Here is a 20,411-nt window from a genome sequence, read left to right on the forward strand (position 1 = left end):
GGGACATGCGGAGCCGGGCGCTGGGGTAGAAGGCCTTGTTAGAGCGTTCTACAGCAAGTAGCAAGCGATGAGAGAGGGAGGTTAAAATCTGTTTTAAAGAATTGGAAAGGGCGCTGATCGTTGGGGGTGTGGAAGGCGGCTCCAGTCTATGTACGTGCACGGAAGTGACGGGATGGGGGGACGCTGCCTCCTGCCCTTGGTGAAACATTAACTTAAGAGTTCTTTTATCATTTAGGGAGACAACAGGTTAGGAAGTGCCTTGCAGAACACAGCTTAAGACTAAATAGGCGCAAACGACAATGCAAATTCCCATTTTTACGGTTGATGCATTTTCAAACCGGCCATTTTCTGGAAATCCTGCGGCAGTTTGTCTGCTTGAAAATGTAAGTTTAATTGTTTTGTAAGAGACTAATAGCATTTACCGTTCTGGACTTGACCTGAGCGCTCAGGGCTGCATTAGACCTTGCTTCCTCAGGGGTTCTGCTTGCAAGTGGTGTTTGCTGTTACTCCAGAATGCAGATAAATTAGCACAGGGATATTCCTCCCGCCATCAGAATCATTTCATACAAGACACATTTTGTATTTTTTGTGGGCTTCAGTGTTTTTTTTAAAGGAATTTACTCGTTTTAGACTAACTCAGGGCAAGAATTATGGCTTAATAAGACAATGAATTAAGAATAAAATTTCTTAAAGGAAATGCAATAACAGAATAAGTATTCGGTGTTTTTTGAATGAAGTGTTAAAATGTAGGGGTTTGTTCTGGTATGGGGTTTTATGGTTTCCCCCCTCTCTTTTTTTCTTTTAATTTTTTAAATTTTTTGTTTTCTAAGGATGGAAAGAGATGCAGTATAGACCTAGATCTGAGTCTTTCACTGTTTCAGGTTCTGCTTTACCCGAGTTTAAACACCCAGGCAGACTTGCATGGTAGTTCTAGTGCATTTAACAGTAGTCATCTTCCCCATGAGGGTGTTCTGAACAGTTGGTGCTAATTGGTACACAGTTAACAGTTTCTACCAAAAACTAAACTGGATTAGAAATTTATAGGCCTTATATTATTTGTATAGGATACATATATTTCGCTTGATGAAAATTGTAAACGAGAAAATATACGTAGATGAGTCAATGGCAATAGCTTGTACTGACGATAGTTTGTACTGAAAATACGAATCCTTTCCTGATGTTCCTAAGCTGATCCAGATCTCATACAATATAGCCTACTCACCAGGTCAGCTGAAGATATAACTGGGAACACTAACTTCAGAGGTGATTTTTTCTCCTGAAATCTAAATACCCCCCAAATAAACTTACTTTAAAATTCTGAGCTTCTAATTACATATATTGTGATGACAACTTATTTGCATGTTGTCTTTGGAGCGCTGAGATTTTAAAGTTTTTTCTAAAGCTCTTGGGACTAGAGATTTTAGTGTTAAAGCAGAGATACTAATGCATGACTTTATTCTAAGCTCCAGGAAAGTTATGGTGCAGCTGGCCGCAACATTTCTGTTCTCTGTTCCCTTCAGCGTCTCAGCAGATGCTTTACAAAACCCATTGGGAGTAATGCAAGAATGGCAAAGCAAGCCCTTTCTGTGTTTCAGAAGTGCCACATGATGGCAGCATTTCAGTAAAGTTCTATTATTTTCAGTAACGTTTTGGTTGGTCTTTGTTCTGGTTTGGTATCTTCAGAGTCATTGACAGAACTGTTTTCCTGGAATAAAGGCATACTACTGTAAAAAGTTAGAAGGTTGTTTCATTGTACAGAATTCACCCTGCAAATACAAGTCTATGGTACGCATCAGTAATTGTCCCGTGTCTCTAATATGGGATCATTTGCTGAAAAGGATTAAAGTTGTTAAGGGAAATAACTAAAGTTAGCAGGGCAGATTGATCTGACAGATTTTGAACCTGGCCAGGTCCACTCAGTACTTTTGTTTCATTTGTGTTTCAGTATTTTAAAAAGCAGATCCTCATCCTGGCCAGTCAGCAGAATTAATTGTGGGGAAAGAGCAGTGGAACAAGGGTGAAGTAGAATTCCATGCAATCACTACAACTCGTGTATCCTGGGATCAATGTTCACTGGTTTAAATCTGCAGGCAGTTAGGGCAGAATGTAGTGAGCTCCAGCACTTCTGTTTTTCTGTTTATCTCCTCTCAGCTTCTACTGCCTTAGCACATTGTTCTTGGTCAAAGAGTAGTGTGGAGGGTACAGCTGTAAGCGCTGCTCAGCCATCTTGGCCATTGCCCTAGTCATTACTACATACCTGTTGCTGGCATTGATTTTTCAGAGTTATAAAAAGACAGTTATGGTTATCTTTAGATTGTGTTAATAATGACGTCTCAGTGTGACTTTAATAATAACTTTTAAAAAAAGGTACGTGTTCACGGAAAGACTGAGTTGAGGGTTTTTGATGATTTGATTTTCCATGTATTCCAAGAATCTGTAAATTAATAGGATAGATACTAGAAATGCCCATGTGTCATGATTGAACTAGTTCTCCCATTTTATGCTTGAAGCTTTTTTACTCTTAGAAAGAATTTTGAACTAAAAATGAATTGGTTTTATTATAATAGAAAATGAAATTACTGAATTTATTTGACAGAGTTTGATTTTGTATTTTTTGGCCTGCTTTTAGTTAGATTTATTGTTTCATCATTAGGACTTGGATGAAGATTTGCACCAAAAAATCGCAACAGAAATGAACCTTTCAGAAACTGCTTTCATCAGAAAACTACACCCTGGAGATGACTTCACGAAAAGTGAGTGTCTCTCTCTACTCACCGAAATCTCTTGCAGAGGAAGAGGAAGATACTGTGGGTGCTTTTCTAAGGAATGGTGCTAAGTTGTAAGAGAGCCAAAGCAAAACCTTGGAGTTGTGATGTATCTTAATAATAATAAGCCTTTTGCACGTGGATTCTTTAAAGTATTTGTGTTGCATGTCAAATTTATGTTACAATATACGGTCGTTGATTATTCATAAATTAGACCGTTTGTTTGAACTAGTTGAGCTTGCCTTTTACTAAATAAGCAAGTTGTATATAGAAAATGTAAAAACACTGTGCAAAGATCCTTGAATTAATACTCCCGTTACTATCTCCTGAGATAATTTCTTACTATACAAGTAGAAGAATAGAGACAGAACTTGCTTATTCCATATGCACGAGACTGCAAAATGAGTAGAACCTGGCTTGGCTATTCAGGAAATCACCACTGTGGTAACTGTATGCTGTTGTTTGAGTTTGTCAGAAAATCTCCTAAGCTGTCTGTGAAGCCAATACTGGAAAACACAGGTTTCCAATAAGACTGGAAAATGTCAAGTTGCCCAAAACAAACACGTTAGGCTGCTTATTTGATTGATTTGAGTAGAGAGACTTCACTGGTTTTCTTTGGTAGAGCATGCATATACAACGAGAGAGGAAATGGAGAGATACTAGACAAGATAGAAAATATTGAACTAATACAGAGTGGTGAAAATCGCTTTGTGGATTAGCTTTCAGCTGAATCAGTTTGCTGAATCTGCTCACTCTGCAGTTGTGTGGTGGCATGAGCCAAGTGGCTGGAACCTGGCTAGCCTGGAGTTAGGTCCCAGGTTAAGGTATTGTGTTGACGTGCCCTTGCTTTTTGATCTGACATAGTACTGGAAGAGACATAAGTGGCTTTGGAGTTTTTGGCTATCTGAAAGAGACCCTAGAACAGTATACAAAGAAACTGTTCTCTATCACTTGATTGTTCAGGGAGTGGGATTTTTTACAATCTCTGTAGTTAAAGAGGGTTTTCTTAAAGTAGTAACTATTATCACTGACACGTTCTGTTAATAAATTGGAATTTGTTTTAGGGTTACACTAATTGCTTGAATCAAGAATTGATAGTACCTTTCATTTTTCATGTTAACACCTTGCCGATATGTTTAATACATTTCTTTATTTTCAAGTCATCCATATTCAACAGCATATAAAATGCCAGCTTCTTACTCATTAAAGTGCTTTTGCTATTAGTGGGGCTAAAGTTTGTGACATGAGACCCACACGGCTGCCAAAGAGGTGCACTATTTTTTTGAAGTAATTTAGTCACTGAGCTATACCTGAGAATGTATGAGTTGTGGGGTGGTAGGAGAGAGAGGAGACTGGGAACATCAGAACGACATTTACGATACTGTCATCTGCTTCTGGAATGTTAATTGGTGTAATAAGGGCTCCTGAACAAAGAGTATGTTTTTGCGGGAGTATGAGTTTGCGATCAGTGTACTAGATTTTAATTTTTTAAAAGCTACGTTATTTTAGGGATGCATTGATTTATGATTTATTGGTCGCAGACCAATTTTTATTTTTCTGGACTGTTTTCCTGTCCTTTCAGTTAGGACAGCCAGTGGCAGTTACTGATTCTTACTTTCTCAGAATGTTTTCTCCTTTACCCAGGCTGTTTTTCACCTTTTCAGGGGATAAGTTGTTGTTACAGTTTGTTGGTTTTGTGCTTATCAATGGTATCTCAGCATGTCTCTGGTTTCTTGCTACCCAGCAGCACTTCAAAGGTGCCAGCTGCACTTACCAGGGATGCTTCTGGTTCCTAGGCCAGAAGGCATTTATGCTCTGCAGCCCCTTTGCTCTTGTAACAAAGTAGCTTTCCTCTGTTAGTAGTGCCATCCTGTTGTTGACCTTACTCAAAAGCAATAACTATTCCAAAAATGAGTACAAATAAGGTTCCTAAAAGTGTGCTTAAGACCAAGACTGAGTATAACATGCATTTTGATTAACTGAGTTTCATCACTCTGTATAAAGTTTTGAAGTAAATTGAAGAAATAGACTTTTGTTCCACCTACTAATGCTACATAAACTTTATTTTCAAGGTTCCTGCTTTGGGCTCAGGTGGTTCACCCCAGCCAATGAAGTCCCTCTCTGTGGTCATGCTACACTTGCCTCAGCTGCTGTGTTGTTTCACACGCAAAGTATGTTTACAAATTATTTATTACTATAACTTTTTATAAAATTTACTTGTGATTAAAAAGATCTCTATTTTCTATGACAAAAGCAACTAAGTATTTGGAACATTTAGAGAACACATACGGATATATGTTAGGCACTGTATAGTATAACTGCTCTGTAATTATAAGGTTGTAGTCTGATGCCCACTCTTGGATTCAGATGCCCCACTGTTCCTATTGTTTAAGGAAAGTGCTAAAGATGCAAATGTCTTCTTGGAGAGGTACAGTAGAATTTGATGAATAGGGAGTATTACTTTTTCTGTTAAAAGGAAATTCCCATTCACTCTTGGAACATGCAGGAAGGATTGACTGGCAGTTATGTTTATAAGCCTCAGCAGATTATTTATGTGGAGTTACTAGGGAGTTTTATCTCAGAATACAGATTTGCTGTAGTAGTTATATTTTAGCTGCTTAACTAACCTTTTCTGGATTTACTGAGCTACTCTTAAGAGCTATAATTTAGATTCAAATTTTTGTTTGTTAATGTTGCAATGTTCTTGCTCTAGAGAACACAAATTCAGTCCTCACATTTGTGACACTGAGTGGGGAATTAAAAGCCAAAAAACTGGAAGATCGTATTGTTCTGGACTTGCCACTTTACTTAACATACCCTCAGGTCAGTCAAAATTTTATACATTAAAGGCATCCAGTAAAAGTATGTGCTTATATTTGTATGACTATGTAAGCATATCTGACTATGTGTAGTTGGATAGATACCTATATATACGTATACATATATATATATATATGCATATATATAGATATGTGTTCTATTTTTTACAGTGTTTTTGTTGTTTTTTTTCTTCAGGCACTTCAGGAAGTAGAAGAGTTAATAAAGGTAAAAAAAGAATCTATACATGGTCTTAGAAGCACACTTCTAACAGCTGTCCTTCTTTTTATACATGAAAATGGCTGAAAAGTAGTAACTTTGCATTGCTTGATGTACTCCTGAACTCGAAACATGAAATTTGAAAGGTCTGAGTCATGCAGCTCAGGAAATGGAATTCTCCGAAATGCTGCAGTTGAACTTTTGTCTCCCACTGCCACTGGCTGCCATGTCAGTATTTCTTTCAGTGACATTTTCAGCCTGTTGTATGGGTGCGATGCAGTCTACTGTCCTTGCCCTCTTCTAGGTCCCTGAATTTCTTTCCAACCTGACAAATACAGAGCTCTTAGCACCTACCCATATCCATTCATGCACTTAGTGCATTTACTCTTCTTGCTTGTGTGTTCTTGAGGGCTGCATGAAAGCCCTTGCATAAACCCTGTTCTAGCAGGGAGTTTGTTTTCTGAAAATCTTAAGGAAATATTTCATATTCAAATTATGATGTCTTTCTTTGTCTCCTTTAACTTTTCCACCAGGCTGCCGTTGGTGACATGATTGTTCAGGATCTTCGTTACTCTCCTGACACAAAGAAACTCTTAGTCCGCCTCAGTGATACTTATGAAAGGTGTCTTACACTTTTTTTTTTTTAAATCAAGTGTGCAGATATTGAGTCTGCTTGTTTAACCTCGATCCTTTACACACTAGGCTGTTTTATCTAGTTTTAAAACAGGTGAGATTAAAAACTTGAATTTGAATTCCTGTGTTAAATAGTTTTATTTTCTCATGTGAGCTTATTAAACCTGGAAAGCTACATAAAATCAGTCTGAAATCTGTCTTTGAGAAAAGGAGGTATAGGAAACACTTTTAATGATTGTGTATTTTTCCCTTCATCTGAGTGAAAAAAATGGAGTAACCTAGCAGGGAATTAGAAGTCTTGCTTCTCAAGTGAGGAAGTAATAGTTGTATAGCTTTAGAGGTCCACTTAGTGACACAGGGTGCATTGACAGAATGCCATGGATTCTAATTCCCATTTGACTGTAATCTGCTTACACATGCTTAACAGCATCATAAGTAGCTTTATAGAGCAAATTCCAATTCAAATTATTTCAAAGCATTTGTTAATCTGGGAGAGCTGAATTTCATTGTTAAATCAAGTATGAATTGGATATATATTGCTGAAACACATTCTTTAATGAGGCCAAATTACTATTATTTTCACTTGAAGTTTTGGCAGTTTAGCTGATGTTTAAAGATTGGGCTAGTGGGGAGATAGACATCTTTTCAGCCGAGTACTTACTTTTACTCATTCAGACTTCATTTTGTACAGAGATATCTGGAACTTCACAGACTTGAAGTTCCAGACTTGAAGTATTGTGCTTTAGAATCCTGTGAAGATCTGTGTGGTGTTAGTTGTTTGCTTACTCTTTGCATTCTGTAGTGATGAAGTATGCCTTTCAATTATTAAAATGTTGAAACAAAAGTGTGCATTTTTGTAGCTAATATTCCAGGATGCTCTGTTTTCAGAAATAGGAAATGCATGGCTTGAACTTTTCTCTCTGCTCACTTGGAGTGTATTATATTCAGAGTAGTATTCTGTCAAATGACATTGGGAGGACAATGCTAGGAATCCTGTTTCCTTTCAGCATTTTACCATGGCTGTTTTGGGATTGCAGAGAATATGATTTTGTAGTTTTATGTTTCTTTTCACTACTTAAATTCATGTAAAATAAAGAATATGGACTATTACAATTCTATAATTATATTTAAGGTCTGTGTTGGAAGAACTGCAAGTGAGTGCACAACACTTTTTGTCAGCTGAAAAGACAGGAAAGGTGAAAGGACTTATACTCACTCTTAAGGGAAATTCCAGTGGAAAACATAAAGGCCATGATTTTTACTCCAGATATTTTGCACCTTGGTATGGAGTTCTGGAAGACCCAGTTACAGGTATGTGTTTGTGTGATAAGTGACTCTTATTTCAGTTCAATCAAAAGGTTCTTACTGTGTTTCTTGAGTCTGGTTTTGTACTTTGGAGCCTTATAAATTACTGTTTTATATGGACAGCAGAAGTGTGCTCATTAAACTGGAAGCTTTCACTACTGGTGCTAACTCATTCAGAAAAAATCAGCTTCTTGCTGTCATCTGGCCAGTTATTCCTGTGTCTTTTTCAGATCTTTTCCTTAAAGTATTCCAATTAGAGAAAAGTGAGAGACTATTAATCAGTATTTGAACGAGTTTTGCAGTAGAAGGTCATATCCACTTCTGTTGGTGTTCTGTATTTTACTTTTCTTTTATTTTTTGTGTGTGTACTTCAGCTGAGATTTCCTGTAGTTTCATGGCAGTTACTGTGGATATTCTCAGGCCGAAGAATAATATGGATTCAGCTAGTTGTATATTTAGGGGCAGGAAGGCTACTTTGCCACCTGTTCCTTTGATGAGCCACTCAGTAAGTGTGATGAGTGTTGCTGCAGAATGATGTTATTTGCTTAGGTACCAGTTAATCACAGGTTAATTATTGTTCAGCTGAGAACTTGGTCAAAAGTGCTCATTAAATGTTTTGCTAAATAAAGAGAAAACTAACTTTGCTGGAGTAGTGCTAGTTATTTGGCAATCCTAGCAGAAAGAGAAGTTTATAAAGAAATACAAGCCATATATTTCAGTTATTTTTTTTTAAGCTTTCAGTCCTACTTCCCTGATAAAGCCGTGGACAGAGTCTGGTAGATCTATCTAATCCCAGAGCTTGGTCCTTAGGATTTCTGGGAAGACTAGTAGTAATAGGTAGGAAAAGATAGAAGTTTCCTGAATCTCTGAGATTTTTCTAGGCTTATTATAGCTCACTGTTGCTTGTCTTCTGTCTTTAAGCGTCCTTTGTCTTGCAGAAACCAATCTTTTTATTGTATAACTGAAGTATAATTTTAACGGTGTTATGGCTTTCTGTTGTATTTTTTTTGGTAATTATTTCTTAATAATGCTGTGGGTCTTGGTGTCCTTGAGCCCTGACAATTCTAGTTACTTCACAGCAGGGTCTCCAGCAGAGCGTCTTTGCCCCTAGCTGCTAGTGTAGACTGAAGCAGCATATCTAGCTATCAATCTGAGAAGTCATCCTAAGTTTTTAAGCCATCTGCCAGTCACAGAACAAGAAATTGGTCTTTTAGTTTTTGGAAGCTGTGGTGGGACCTTGAAGATCTCCTTGAATTACATCCTCATACTTACCAGCATTCAAGACTGAAAAAAACCAGAGGTTTTGTTGTGAAAAGTGTTAGGAGAGGAAATGCCTTTGTTTTACACAGTGACTTCTATCCACCTGCTCCTGTTCTTAAAAAATATCTGAAAGCCTGTTCAGATTTTTGATGGATAGCTATTTGTGTTTCACTGAATAACTTAATATTTAGATGTTTTGAATTTAATATTTTGAGGTTCTTTTACTAGGAAACTTCACTTTTGGTAAACAAATGAGTACCTTGGCTCATTTTTAGTGGGTACTAGTTACCAATTGTGGCTAATCATGAAGCCCTCACCTAGGTAAAATTTCCACTGAAGCCAGAGGATGAGGAAGTAGTACTCCTTTATCATAAATAAATGAAACAATGAAGTGTTAAGTTCTGTCTGCTGTAGAAACTATTAGGTGTTTTTGCCCTAAACACACATGTGGCACTTGATTAGTTTATGGCATTTACAGTTTGAATGTGCTTGCTCTGTAAAGCAGTGATTCTAATTTAATTCTGAACTTTGTTTTCCAATTTCTTTTAAGGATCTGCCCATGCTGTTTTAAGCAGCTACTGGTCAGAGCAGCTGGGGAAGAAAGAAATGCTTGGTAAGAGAAACCATTAGTGTAAAAGCTACTCACTAAAAAAGAAAAAGTTACATTATTACTACAATCCAAACTGTAGCAATAACTCTCTGTCCATTTTCTCAGTGTTATCTAATATTTTGTGTGTGAGGTAATCCTTAAGAAATTGCTTGCTTTACTGCCCACCAACATGACACATCATGCCTGCAGCGAGTTTGAAGTGTCTGTTTCTTTTACCGTAACTCTCTGCAGTTAGTGTTTTATCTCATCTTTTGGATTTTAGTTCTCAAGTTGTTCTTGTGTTTTGATTGAACTTTACTTCTTGGTCTTTATGGCTTGCATTCTGGGTACTGGGATGAGGTATTGGTATCTTCATTCATGATGTGTACTTTTCAGTACAATTTGGACAGTGTTTCCTTTTGCTTCATGTATATGAAGATGAGAGTGAAAAAGGTAATATGATTTCTGCCTGATTTTGGAATTTTTTTGAGAATTACTCCAGATTAATCCCTTCAGTGGCTTCTCTAGGAAACTTAGGATTTAGAATAGCTGGTGTTATTGTAGCTAGATAAGAAAAGGTGGTGTATTTTTAACATTCAGATTCTATGTACTGAATGTGCTTTATGGTACAGGGTTTTTTTTCTGTGTATTTAGGCATGAGGATCACTTTTCTTCAGGGTGATGATCTTTTAAATGGTAACAAGGAAAGGATATAAGAAACAATAGTTATGTTACAAGAACATAAAGAATTTGACTGACCTTAAGTATATGAGAATGGGTACAAGATACATGGCCACTGGCAAATTTTATTTGTTTGTGGTTATATTTGCAGTCTTACTTTTAAGTGTTTAAGCCTTAAAGGAATTTGAGATGGCTGGACCTCTGCAGTCAAAGAACAGATTTATTGGTATCTTTTCAATCAATGAGATATACTTATTAGATCACACATTTGTTGTTAAGCAAGGAACTGAAGAACTTGGTGGAAAAAACCAAACTGTTAATATATAGCAACACTGGATAAAAAGGCATTGGGTGTCTGTTTGCTTCTCATGTTTCTAGTGGCTTGCCAAAGAATGGAAGAACCACAGAAGCAGTACAAAATACCCTTGTCCTTATCTGGTTCATGAAGTGAGCAGCAGGGAATCACATTCTTGCATGCACCTGGCAACAGTTTGGTCTTTGGTGACATTTAGTTTAAAGCAGAGATTGAACCCTTGATCTAGTAATGTTCCTTGTCCATAAAAGTATATACTTTCCAAACAAACAGCTACCTTGAATATAAGCTATATATTTGGTCAGATGAATTTCAAAATGGATTTTATTGAGAATGGTAAGCTCTTTATTGTATCTGTACTCCATAGCTCAGTATGATAATCGCCTATGACTGAGACCTTCTTCATCATGAATTGAACAAAAGGTTTAGCATTCTCCTATTTGCATTTACATCACACAAATCTGTGATAGCTCCCATAATGTTGAGGGGAAAAAAATCACAACATATTTTCTGAAGAGGACAAACTGTCTTTGGTAATGCATCCTTATGGACTGGCTGTTTCTTAGAAGACTTTGACATTTTTTGGATGTTAATGTGGAATTTAACACTTCCATGCTGTCTATGGACGCTGCTGCTTTAAGTAATCAGACAGGTATTCTGGCTGTATTTATATATGATACTTTTTACCTCTTTTGCATTTTCATGTGTTTTGTATGTACAGTGCCATTTCCTCTTTGAGAGAAACTAGCTAAAGCAGCAGAGACGATTGATTTATAATCAGCTTCTCTGATGTGTTTGGCACAAATAAGTTCTGTCTTCCCACGAGATTGTTTTTTGTTTGTTTTTTTCATATTTCGTGCCTATGTGTTCTCAAACTTCTTTTGTGGTAGAAATCGTACAAAACAGATGTCAAATGAACTTGTTCTCTTTAAATCTGATCAACATATGGTCTTTACGTGTGGTTACGAAAAATAACTGTTCTTGACATGCATCTGACAGGGCTATCAGGTGGTACTGGGGTGAATTCTATTACTAATGACATTATTTGGAAAAGATGGCTGACAATCACGAAGATTCCCTATCACCAAAGATTAATAAATGAGAGCATATTCTGACTTTTTAGGAACCTTTGTGGTAGCTTCTGTAATATCCGACACCTTTTATTGCAAGAATAAAGGAAGATTTTCTTCCATAAAATGGAAGATCTGTTAGTTCCAAAATAGATCAGATATGAAATAATATAAAAATGAGGAACATTAAATCTATTGTCAGATCTCTCTAGGTGTTGTGACCTCTAGGAGGAGGTCAGCTCCATCTCTGCTGAAGTTTCAGACATAATTTCCTGTGTTTGCCTTCTCTTCCTACTTTTATTAGACCAAATTGTCAAACAACCACCACGCCCATCAACTACAAAGAGAATTTTCCAGTCTTTTTGCAAGGTGAAATACTTTATGGTCTTCCTTGAAACTACGTACACATCCTTGAATTTAAGCCGATTTTTAAAATCAGTTCAGTATCAGTTGTTGCCTTTTTTTTTCATTTGAAGAGTCTCCGCAATACGTCGAATATTTCTCTCATGTCAGATGTCTAGACTTTCACAGTTGCTAATGAATGCAGTATTTAGCAATTCTCTGTATTCAGCCCTTCACATAGTTCTCACATTTCTAAGATAACATTTATAAACATGCGTAAGGAATTTGATATAACAAAACAGATTATACAGCACTTTATCCAGGACAATTTTTCACCTCAGATAAAACTAGAGTAATCTTTCTGTACCTGTTTACTTCAGATAACTGTATTAATTTGTGGGGAAATTTTGTTTCTTGTTACTGCCTTCAACTTCTCTGTTTCCTACCCAGTACAGAACAGGTTTATAGCATTTGAGGTAAACCAACCAAAAATCGTACCTTACTTTGATGACTTTCGTATGCTCATATTCCAATCAAAGGCATTGTTTCATACACAGATGATGTTCTGACAAAAACAATAAGAGGTAGCTATATAAATAGAAGAGAACAGAAAGTATCAGTATCAACAGCTCCTGTTTCCAGTGTTTTGGAGTGTTTGCTTTGTCTGAAAATCTAATATCCTGTTTTAATGAAGAGGTTTCTTGTCATCTGTGGCTGAGCAATTGTTTGGAAGCATACAGTATGTATGTCATCTGTTAGAGATCCCGTGCTCTGTCAGGATTTGAATACTATCCCTACCCAATTTACAAATTGTGGGTTTGTGAGGAAAAACATGCCCTTTGGCTTTGAACAACTTTTGTAGTGGTTGGAGTTGAGTAAGGAGTCTATGAACATTAATACCTCATCATCCATTTACAGCCTTTTACAGAAACCACGCTATATGAAACCCAAACCTTTGCTAAATGCCATCTGAGCCAGACCAGATTCTCATCTAGTAGTAAAACTGAATTACTAAACAAGTCTATAGGCTCAATATGCTCAGTGAGCATTATCGTCCCACCTATATAGGATTAAATAGTTTAGGCAAAGATTAGTTTTGTAATTACAAAGTGGAAGGGTATTTCTACTTAAACTTTATCCAGCTGTATTAAATGCCATATTCAGGATTATATAAATGAGTATCTGTTCCTGCCTGTGTAAGAATTCAGTCTCATTTTGTGACAGCTGAAGCAGTATATGTTTTTCTTTGTAGACTTTTTGCCCTGGCTGCTTGAGTTGTATCTACCCATTAGCTAAACACATTCTTTGAACATAGTATCTACTTCAGATACTGATTGCCCATAAAGTGGTCCTTCATTCTTAGGCATCTAACACGCAGTGTTCTTCCTTCTTACCTGCAGAAACTGTCTGTCCCGTGAATGGGAGAATTCAAGACTTCTTTAGATATACAAAGGAAACTTGGTTGGCTACTTCATGGCAAGCTATCCTTCAGTACTTGTATTATCTAGCATTTTTGTTAGACTCAATAGCCAAGTTCTAGTCTGAGATACACGGTCATCTGATCTTTAACCTTAAAGACAACTCATCCAAGGTGTCTCTGGTACAGAGCTGCCCTGATGCTGCTTGCTTTGTGGAGGCAGATGCCTCATTTCCCTGAGTTTTCATGGATTTTTTAAAATAATTTGTGCTAATTACTATTTTTTTTAAACTGTGGATTCCTGTTTCCATTTAGCTTTTCAATGTTCCCGCCGTGGAGGAGAGTTGAAGATTTCACTGCGTAATGATGGAAGAGTTGACATTGCGGGGCAAATTGCTATTGTATTAAAAGGACAACTGACTTTCTGAAGAAACTGACACTAACAACTTCATCTCCCACACCTTCCAATTATTCATATTGTGCTGATTATATCTTAGCTCTAGGTAGCGAATCACCACTGTCCTTGAAAGTCTTTGATTACTTACTGTTCATTTTAAAAGGTTGCTTGAAAATGCTTATGTCTGATCATCAAGATCCTTGGTATTCTTTTCTCCACTTTCATCTTGCAGAGAAAAAGTGTACACTTCATACGTGCACTGACCTCAGAGACTGTCCAAGGACAGCTATCTTGTTTTTCTGCTTTTAAATTACACTTCTTTATTTCCAAATTCCATGTTTAAAAGCCATCTCTGTTTCCCGGATTGAATTGTAAACTTTCCTGGTTGATAAAACAAGAAACCTTTTTCAGTATTCAGTCATTTTCCATGAAATCTGACTACAGTCCTTTTAAAAAAAAATAAAATAGAAAAATTCCCTACCATATATTGACATGATACATATGTTTGTTAATTTACTTGAATTAAAATACAAAAAAAATAGTTAAATGTGCTTTATGGTTCGTATTTCTCAAAGATGAATGGTGTTACAGTGGCTCATAGTACTGCTGCTTAGTCAATATTCTTAATTAAAGTTTTAGCAGAAAGATTTAAGAGATTGATACGGTGATGCACATAAAACTGGTTAAGATCTGAAAGAAAACTTCATTGGTTGCAGCAGTATAATTTACTTTTCAAAGACTGAAAATTTGTTCCTAAATTAAAAGTTTCTTCTGTCATTCTCTTCGTGAAGTGTACTGCTTCAGATCTTGTCACTTTTTCCAGTGTTCTCGTCTTTCTCTGGATTTATTTGGAATATTGAACTGTTTCAGTTACTCTAGCTAAAACTGTTTTCCCGTTCCAATCTCTTTTGTCTTAAGCTTTGCTTTAGTTCTTTTTCTTTGCAATAATTGTAAATGAAGTTATGCACTTTCTTTTTCTAAAGCAAGCTTGAACTGTCAGCTGTCAAGTTACATCATGAATTTGCAATTTAAAATGAAGTTATTTTCATTTCAAGACATGTCCATCTAGTAAAAAAAAAAAGCGCAGTTACTTTATGGCCAGCCCAATAAATGAGGAGGAACTTTGTTGTGCCAAGTCTCCCTATTTCCAGTTACTGTGAATTTTATTGTAGCCTGTAATTTACATCTTACTTAATCCCTGTAACTGGAGGCAAGTAACAGTGTGAGAATCCTAGGATTCATACGAAATCAAAGTTTCTGGCTCTTGCCACTACACTCAACATACCAAAAATATGATTTAAGTGCACTACAACGCTCAAGAGCTAGGTGGCAAGCAAGCAGAGTCTCCAAACAGAAATGCATGTTATTCTTCTGTATTCAGTCTTCTGACGTTCATGGACCTGAAATGTGGTTTATAAAGATGGACTCATCGTCAGATGCAAGGCACGGCTATGGAGTCGGTTTAACAGCAATGTCACAATGACGTACTTAGCAGCCACCTTGACCTTATAATTTCACAAGGCAAATTGCCCACTTTCTGGCTAGCGACCTGGATCTTGAGGAGCCGTACTGCAGGCTTGTTTTGCTGCTTTTGCTGCTTCCTACTGACTTATGCAAAGAGTGAATCTGGCCCATAATCTGAGGGGCTTTGGAAAACAACAACCCTCCTTAAGAATATAAATGAACTAAAGGAGCAATTCTTTTTCACCCATACACATAACAAATAGACAGTAGGTGGTTTTTTTTTGCTCCAGGGGACTAATACTGAACAAAGCCCAGTAAAATTGGAATATAAATGCTATCTGAGTTTCCTGACCAAACTGATTTCTTTGCTGCTTAATGCATTTTTTTAATAGTTTACTACTACTTGGTCTCTCTTTCTGTTCAGGATAGAAAAATCACCAGAGCTCAGGTGGGAGACTGTGCAGTAATGTGTTTGTAATCAACAGATTAGTTAATCAGCCATGATTTATTAATGATGAATTAATTATACCTGATTGTGCAGTTCTGCTGCCTAAATGGAGCTTTAAAGGAGTTATTTTATTAATCATCATTGTACTAATTGCAGACACTTACAGAAGGATTGCTAATTAAACATGCAACCATATGCAAAACGAGCAAGGCTGCTGAGAGTGGCAAGAAAAAGAGCACTCATTTTCTGAGTAGCAACTTTATTATGAAATGTTGCATAGTTGACCTGGTGATCTTAATTGCTCGCTAAGACTTATTTTATACATTGCACATTTTCGGTCAACAGTAAAGGGAATTAATTGTTGTGACAAATTCTGTTCATCTTTCCTAGCGCAAAAAGTAGGTTGTACTAACTTCAAATAAAGTACTTTAGAATTTGTGTGGCCTATTTTCATGTTTTCATGCAAATAATTTACCTGTTAGTTTTATTAGCTGTTTATAGTTAATCTCACTTAACTATTTTTGAGCAAGATCCTGAATGCTGAGTTTCCTTGGCACCAAATGAAATAACTGATTACGCTTGAAATGAGAATTCAGACTCAGAATTGCATCAGTTTCCCATCAAGAAAAAGGAACACTGCGATGTTTATTTCCAAGAGCCAAAGTCAGCACAGAAAATGCAGAAAGGAAGCAGTAGGTAGATTTAAGGTAGATTTCTTAAAGGCAGATTTCTGTGAAGAAACTACTCTATTTTAAATAAATATTAGTGTCATTTGATCTTCAAACCAGCATAATTTTTAGGTCCTTATAATGCTAAATACAGTCTTTGAGTGCTATAGCGTTTCATGCAGGCTTCATAATCATGGACTTTTCATTGACTCTTTTTTTTAATGCAAGTTGCTAGGCCTTCCTCATTAATGAAATAAATCTTTGCGTAAGTGAGAGTTTTCTGGAATTGCCTGTATAATATTACATTTATTAACGCAAAAGTTTGGACTGTAATGTTTCTCTAAGAGAACAGTTAACTTGCCTTGTTTTGATTAAGTTAAAATGTTGAATCAAAGTGAAGTGAAGATACTCGGTGGAAGGTTGGAAAACTGCGGTATCTTTTTGTTTAGTATTGCTGGTGCAGAGGATTTGCAGAACTGTTTTGGGCTGCTCTCTAATTAAGACGGTAGCATAAGGATGTGTTGAACCAAGAGCAAATGATGTGAAGGGAAAATACAATTGCAAAAATTCCCATGCACTTGAGAGTTATTTGTCATGTGAGAGTCCAACAGAAGGTCATTAAGTGACAAGCCACGCTACGTTTTGAGTAAATCCCTGGCTAGATCCAGCAGCCAGAACATGACAATTTAAATGCATGTTTTCTCATTTTCCTTCTTTGGTGTGTGCCTCTGCAGAGACGTAGCTCACGTAGGGGCCAGGAAGAAAGCAAATAAGGAAACAGAAAATGCTGAGCAACAGATACCATGTAAGTTTGTTGCTATGGAAATGAATGTACAGCTAAAAGGGATGAAAAGAAAACGAGAAGTAATTTTTTAATATAAGAAGTGATTTAACAGATTTGCTTAACAGGTTCATGAAGAAGTCTTTGCATTTCTTCTGTGTTATCTAGATGAGAATAGACAGAAAACATACACTGAAAAGTTATTACCAAAACTGAAAAATTTTGCGAAAGATGGAAAGAAAAGGTTTCATGAATGTGTGCACAGCAAGAGGTCACAGAAAGGAGCCATGTGTTCCATAAGGGATAGGAGGGAAATTAGCAACGGATGAGGCAGTTCTTGCTGGGAAAGGAAGGATTTCTTTGTCTCGATATTCATCAGAGTGACAGGGAAACATGCCAGGACCAGAGGGAACCTTCCCAGAAGTAAAAAAAGGAAAAACTAAATGAAAATTAACGGTGATTCCAGATCAGGTAAAAACTAAATCAGTTCAATTAAAAACTGAAAAATCTGCCAGTTAAGCAGTTTGATTCTGACTTCCGTGGGTTTTTGTTTTGTTGTTTAGTTTTTTTTCCCCCAGAGGAGTACATCTGTCGTTAAATTAATTACCAGACTTAAACAAAAAGGCCGAACAAGGGATTTTTCTCAATTGCTGAGTCACTGTCCTTTTATTTCATAAAATTTAATACAAACTATAATAAAAAAAATTCAAAAGAATGGGAAAGTGGAATAATAAAACTCAAGATGTTACCAGATAGTTGAAAAGTGAGAATTTGAGATTTGTTTTTTAATTACAGTCAGTTTCAGAGTCAGTCCTTTAGTTTAGATGTAGTGTCTAAAGCCGAATATGAAAAAATAGACATTTCTAACTGTTGGTTTCTTTAGTCAGAGGTTCACTTGGACTCGTGTTTTTGCCTCACTGATCAGCAAAGGAGAGCGTTCCCTGGTTTTTAATGTCATGAATCATATAAGCCTAAGTTTTATCCAAACGAAGAAACCACTTTCCCATATGTAATTTTTGTCCTATTAAAAAGGACAGAGCAGATACAATGTGTTACACAAACCCGAGAAAAACTCTCAAGAATGTTTCTAGAATTGTGAAGAGGAAGGAGTTTGAAGGAGACGAAGTACGTTGTGAGGAGCAGGAAGAGAAGGAGGTGCAGTGCCCCTGTAGAGACTCTAATACATGAGCACAGTTAAAACACTTGAAGGACATGCCCTCAGGTTTTGTCCCGGTTGAAGTTATTGATGCAAAGACAGTTTGTGTGACCTGGGAGTCGCGTTGAGAGATGCTGGGCTAGAGAAGAGATCGTGTAGCTTATAGTAGACCTGCAGCAGAGTACGAGGTGCAGCAAAGCCAGGTTACTGATTTTGAATCCAAATGTATTCTCTGCTGACCCTTTGCTATGCTTTGGATCCAAACGAAAGGGGACTTTCCACAGTGCCCATCCCACCAAGCTCCATTCAGGTGGGAAATAGCAGCTGGAATTCTTGAATTCTCTTGTTTCAGAAAGCCTCCTTTCACCATAAATATTTATGTCTGCAAACAGGAATTAATTATAATCTGAATTCCAGTCACCCATATTCAGAAAGAAATGGCTGCTTTCTGAACAAAACAATGCTGGTTTAAAAACAGCCTTTTGGACTTCAACATGTTTGTGCATCGCAGCTTTCTGAAGATGTGTCTGATTGACTTACATGTTTAACATCACAGCCTCTGTTCTTACCAGTGTCTGTAAGGAGTGTGGTTACTACGACTTTCAGAAACCTTTCAGCAGTTAATAGCAACAATAAGCAGCGTAACCTCTTAATAACAAACTGCAGGCACTTTCTCAATAAAGTTACGATTTCAGCAGAAAAAAATTGTAGATTAAAAGGAAACACCTGCTCCTGTAAATTACTGTGCTGCAGGTACCAACCCAGGAGACTCTGCAGATGGTTCTGTATTTGCGAACCTGACCTCACCACCCCTTCATCAATCTCTGACTGATTGATTCTCTGCGAGGTAGAACACACCATATCCCAAGGTACCAGAAGACACCTTTGAATTAGTCCCAGTCAGAAAACCAATTCAGTGGTACTTTTGTTTCATTTTGGAAGTTCTTAACAAAGGATTCAGTTGTCTCATCAGGTGCCAGCACCAATTAAAAGGTGGTACAGCCAAACGGCTCCAGGAAGAGCTCCAAAGGGAGGACTTCAGGAGGTGTAACCTTTGCTAGCTTTCCCTGCTGACTGGGAGTGTGGATTAAGTTGTGCTATGCCCTAGGATTTTGAGATGGACAGAAAGAAGATGGAATCTTGATCCTTAAAATGGTACAGTATGAACGCATCACTTCAGTTAGCCTTCCCTGCTAGCCAATAAAACGTAGAAGAGAGATCATAAGTTCTGTAAGTTCATGCTCCCTCTACTGTTTTCAGGCATCTTACTTCTCTCACTGAGACTTGAGTGTAATTATGCTGGTCTTTTCTTAGCTAGGACCATTTTTCTCCTGTCCTGCTTCCAGTGTGTACCTATGCAAAGGCCTTGTACAAAGTATTGAGACCAGTTTAATGATTAGATCGTTTTTCTTGGTGAAAGAATACATTAACACCCTTTCTAGAAAACAGCCCTTCTGAAGAAAATTAGATACAAGCTTGTGTTCCCTGTCCAGTCACACGTGTTCCTGTTTTGTCACCCACACTCCTCAAAATTCAGAGGAAGACAGAGTGGTACAGAGGGATACAGTGATACATTTTGGGCTTCAGTGAGACCAGTAAAATATTTGTTTGTTTCCTCTGCATTGAGCACTTTGAATTTTACAGCTGCTTTATTTTCAGAATGCCTGAGATACATTAAATGGCTTCCGCTCACCTTAAAGAAGATACCTGCTTTCCCTAAAGAAAGGGGAAAAAAATTCTATGGATTTAGAGAGTAAGGGAAATTAATCTGCATGCAGTTTGCCAGAATTCTTTGTAGTGGATCAGTGTCTTGGATTATCAGGTAACTTTGGTAGTCTTTCCTGCATTTCACAAATGCATATATATAACGCCAACATCTAATCTGATGACCTGGACGCATATTGCAGACATTAGTATTCTCAAAAGCAATCTGTGCACCGAAGCCACTACTTTGTGATTTAGGCACAGAAGAAAGAGCCAAATTTACTATTAAAATGTACACTTGTGAAGAATCTATCATATTCCTTGGTAAAATACCTAGGAACTTTCTGTTGAAAATACATTTTGTGTTTCCAGTTCATAGTTT

General features: G+C 37.0%; 1 protein-coding gene across 1 annotated transcript; it reads left to right on the forward strand.

Annotated features, from left to right (window-relative positions):
• Positions 1-257: 257 nt before the first annotated feature.
• Positions 258-13,839, forward strand: PBLD (phenazine biosynthesis-like protein domain containing). Its single transcript, XM_010180513.1, has 9 exons — positions 258-383; positions 2,654-2,753; positions 4,838-4,936; positions 5,479-5,588; positions 5,781-5,810; positions 6,335-6,423; positions 7,567-7,745; positions 9,550-9,612; positions 13,727-13,839. The coding sequence occupies exons 1-9, from the start codon at positions 300-302 to the stop codon at positions 13,837-13,839; spliced, it is 867 nt and encodes a 288-aa protein (XP_010178815.1). The 5' UTR covers positions 258-299.
• Positions 13,840-20,411: the final 6,572 nt, after the last annotated feature.

This window comes from Mesitornis unicolor, unplaced genomic scaffold (genome assembly GCF_000695765.1).
Source record: "Mesitornis unicolor isolate BGI_N332 unplaced genomic scaffold, ASM69576v1 scaffold17493, whole genome shotgun sequence".
NCBI lineage: Eukaryota > Metazoa > Chordata > Aves > Mesitornithiformes > Mesitornithidae > Mesitornis > Mesitornis unicolor.